This window comes from Pongo pygmaeus, chromosome 15, assembly GCF_028885625.2.
Source record: "Pongo pygmaeus isolate AG05252 chromosome 15, NHGRI_mPonPyg2-v2.0_pri, whole genome shotgun sequence".
NCBI lineage: Eukaryota > Metazoa > Chordata > Mammalia > Primates > Hominidae > Pongo > Pongo pygmaeus.
Window position 1 is genome coordinate 106,139,646 of NC_072388.2, and position 3,634 is coordinate 106,143,279.

The 3,634-nt window shown below is 41.2% G+C and overlaps 1 gene segment (V, D, J or C); it reads right to left on the reverse strand.

Moving 5' to 3' along the window:
- Positions 1-344: 344 nt before the first annotated feature.
- On the reverse strand, positions 345-1,025 carry LOC129012183 (immunoglobulin heavy variable 1-69D-like). The segment is given in 2 exon segments: positions 345-845; positions 932-1,025. Coding segments are annotated over 2 exon segments (363 nt in total).
- Positions 1,026-3,634: the final 2,609 nt, after the last annotated feature.

Below are 3,634 nucleotides of genomic sequence, written 5' to 3' on the forward strand. Positions count from 1 at the left end.
CACTGTAACCGATTTATGACACTGGTGCAGTGTGTTGATAGCAGAGAAGGCTGAGCGTGGGGGGCAGGAGTGCATGGGAACTCTGTTTCTTCCACTCAAACTTACCGTGATCCTAAAACTCCTTTAAAATAAATTCAATGTAAAAGGAAGGGCAAAGACATTTTGGAAGAAATTTCGGCCACTTCTTGGAAACTATATTTAGTCTTACCATGGGATCAAGCAATCCTGTTTCTAATGATTTATACATCCAATTTTAAAATGTATGTCCCCACAAACCCTCCATGGGAATGTTTGCATCAGCTTGATTGATGGCTGCCTTTCCCACTCTGTGAGTGTTATTTATAGGGTGACAGTAGAAAATACTACTTCCTACATAATGACAGTGTACACATCTTTCCATTGCTGTTTTACTCAATTACTTAACCCACTTTCTAAATACGTTTAAACCTCATAAATCCTGTCATCTCCTCAGCCCCAGTACAGCTGCCTCCTTCCTCAGGGTTTCTGACACTCTCAGGATGTGGGTTGTCACACTGTGTCTGTTGCACAGTAATACACGGCCGTGTCCTCAGATCTCAGGCTGCTCAGCTCCATGTGGGCTGTGCTCGTGGATGTGTCCGCAGTAATCGTGACTCTGCCCTGAAACTTCTGTGCGTAGTTTGTTATACCAGCAACAGGAATGATCACTCCCATCCACTCAAGCCCTTGTCCAGGGGCCTGTCGCACCCAGCTGATAGCATAGCTGCTGAAGGTGTCTTCAGAAACCTTGCAGGAGATCTTCACTGAGGACCCAGGCTTCTTCACCTCAGCCCCAGACTGCACCAGCTGGACCTGGGACTGGACACCTGTGGAGAGGACACAGGAGTGAATAAAATCCTCTTTAACTAAACCAGGATCCCTTCCTCAGCTTTAGGACTAGGAAGCCCCTTACCCGTAGCTGCTGCCACCACAAAGAGGAACCTCCAGGTCCAGTCCATGGTGATGAGCTGTGCTCCCAGGTGCTTCTTTAGAGGAGGGATGTGGTTGTTGTGTGATGCTCTCAGGACACAAATATATCTATATTTATCTCAGAAGACCTCAGGTTATTTGCATATTCATGAGGCAGGGTATTTCACAGCTCAAAGCCTGAACTAGGATGAGAAAGAAAACACAGATGCCACATCAGGTATACAACAGTGGGATGCTGAGAGACCAAGCCCAAAATCCTGCCTGAGGAAATGCATCTCCTGCCCCATTTCTAAGCTTTCTGTGGACAGCACTCTTCCCACTGAAGAACAAACCCCAACCCCAGGATGTGCTCCTCACTGTGAACCCACATTTTATTGGCCTAGAGATTACCTAGGTTGTTTCTGGGACAATCGCTGTCTCTGACATTGAGCAGGCACCTTGACCCATCCTGGTCCCATTAGGAACAGTCAGAGCTCACTGGTAACACTGAAAAGGTGGCCACTAGTTATCCCACGTGAGTATCCAACAGGCTCCATGGAGAGTTCTGAGATCTGCTGGGCATTCGCAAGACAGAGTCCCCAGCACTTTCCCGAGGGTCCTGACCTCCCAGGCCCTTCAGTGGAAAGACTCTCAGTTGACAGATTTGCCCTCTGATGTGTGATTGGTTCTGAGATTTCCCTCCCATTGACAGTAGGAATCAGAGGTTGAAATAGAAATAGGAATTTGAGTTTCTTGATGAACTCATAGCTCCCAAAACAATTACCAAGTAATTTGTATTTTGAATAAGTTTGTGTTTTATTTCAAACTGCATTAAATAGAATTATTTGAAGTCTTTACATGGTTTTAGATCATATCCATAGATCATCATCTTTACATGTTGATTTCTGTTCTGCTTGGTCTGGGCACCTACTACATTCTTCAATCCACCACTTCCAAGTCACAAGCACAACGTAGAAAACATTACTTATCTCTGAAGTCTGAATACCTTCTTCATAGGAATATAGTGTCTCCCACAGTTATGTGCCCATTGAATTAAAAAAAATCCATATCCTTCATATTCGCACTATTCAGATATTTATTATCCTAGAATCCCACTTATAAATATAGTTCTCATTGCTTTTTGAGTGATATAAGTTTCCCAGATGAAATAGAATATTTAAATGAGTATCAGCAACTTGTTGAACACTTAATTTAGAATGACTTGTTGAATAAGGAAGACTCAGGCCCTGGAATAATATTTGTTTTTATTTATCTCCAACAAATAAGGAAGAACATATAGTATCTGGTTTTCTGTCTCTGAATTAGTTTGCTAAGAGTATTGACTGCCAGTTCCATCGTGTTCCTACAAAGGACATAATTTCATTCTTTTCTTAGCTGCATAGTATTCCCTGGTTGTATGTACCACATTTTTCTCTATCCATTCTTCCAGTGGTGGGGATTTCGGTCAATTCCATGTCTATGCTATTGTGAATAGTGCTGCAGTGAACCTACATGTTTATATTCCTTTAGGTATATGTCCAGTTGTAGGATTGTTGGGTCAAATGAAACTTGTGTTTTAGGATATTGGAGGGATCACCACACTGCTTTCCACAATGGTTGAGCTAATTTATATTCCCACCAGAAGTGTATACATTTCCCCTTTTTTCTGTAACCTTAAAAATCTGTTATTTTTTTTTAAGATTAACCATCCTGGCTGATGTGAGACGGTACCTCACTGTGGTTTTGATATGTATTTCTCTAATGATAGTGATATTCAGCATTTTTTCCTATGCTTGTTGGCCACATGTAGGTCTTTTTTGAAGTGTCTTTTCATGTCCTTTGGTCACTTTTTATTTCTTGAATGTTTGTTAAAATTCCATGTATATACTAAGTATCGGAACTTTGTCAGATGTATAGGTTGCAAATATTTTATTTCCCATTCTGTAGTTTGCCTGTTTACTCTGTTAATAGTATCTTTTGCTGTACAGAAGCACTTTAATTTACTTAGGTCCCATTTGTCAATTTTCAATTTTGTTGCAACTGCTTCTAGCATTTTCATTATAAAACCTTTGTCAGTTCTTACCTCCTAAATTCTGTTTCCTAGGTTATTATCCAGAGGTTTTATAGTGTTAGGTTTTACATTTTGATCTTTAATCCACATATAATTTTTTTCAATTGATGCTGAAAACGCATTTGATGAAACAACATCCTTTCATTAAAAAAACCATAAAAATGGGTATAGAAAGAGCCCATCTCTACCAAATAAAGGTTACATTCGAGAGACTTGCAGGTAGTATCAGGTTGAATGAGAAATAACTAAAAGTCTTTTCTCTAAGATCTGGAACATGACAAGTTTCCCACTTTAACCACCGGTAAAGCATAAACCCTTCTGCGGCCACCATAGTCGGCTCTTACCTGCGAGCACCACCTACTGGCCTGACCTTCAAACTGCATGACCTAATACAAAGTCACTACCACCGGTGTACAGCAGTTGAAATTGAGATTAGCTTCTCAATACTTCTGTGATTCCAGCCCCGCAAAAGACCACGGGCCTGCTCACATGCCCAGTATATTACTACTACAGCGGGAATTTGAAAAAGCCACCACACTAAAGCTCTTAATAACAAAATAAACCACACTAAGTAGATGCCCCTCACCTGGCTATTTCCATCAAGGCTGGCGCTTTTGCTTGCCAGGCTCAGTGGCT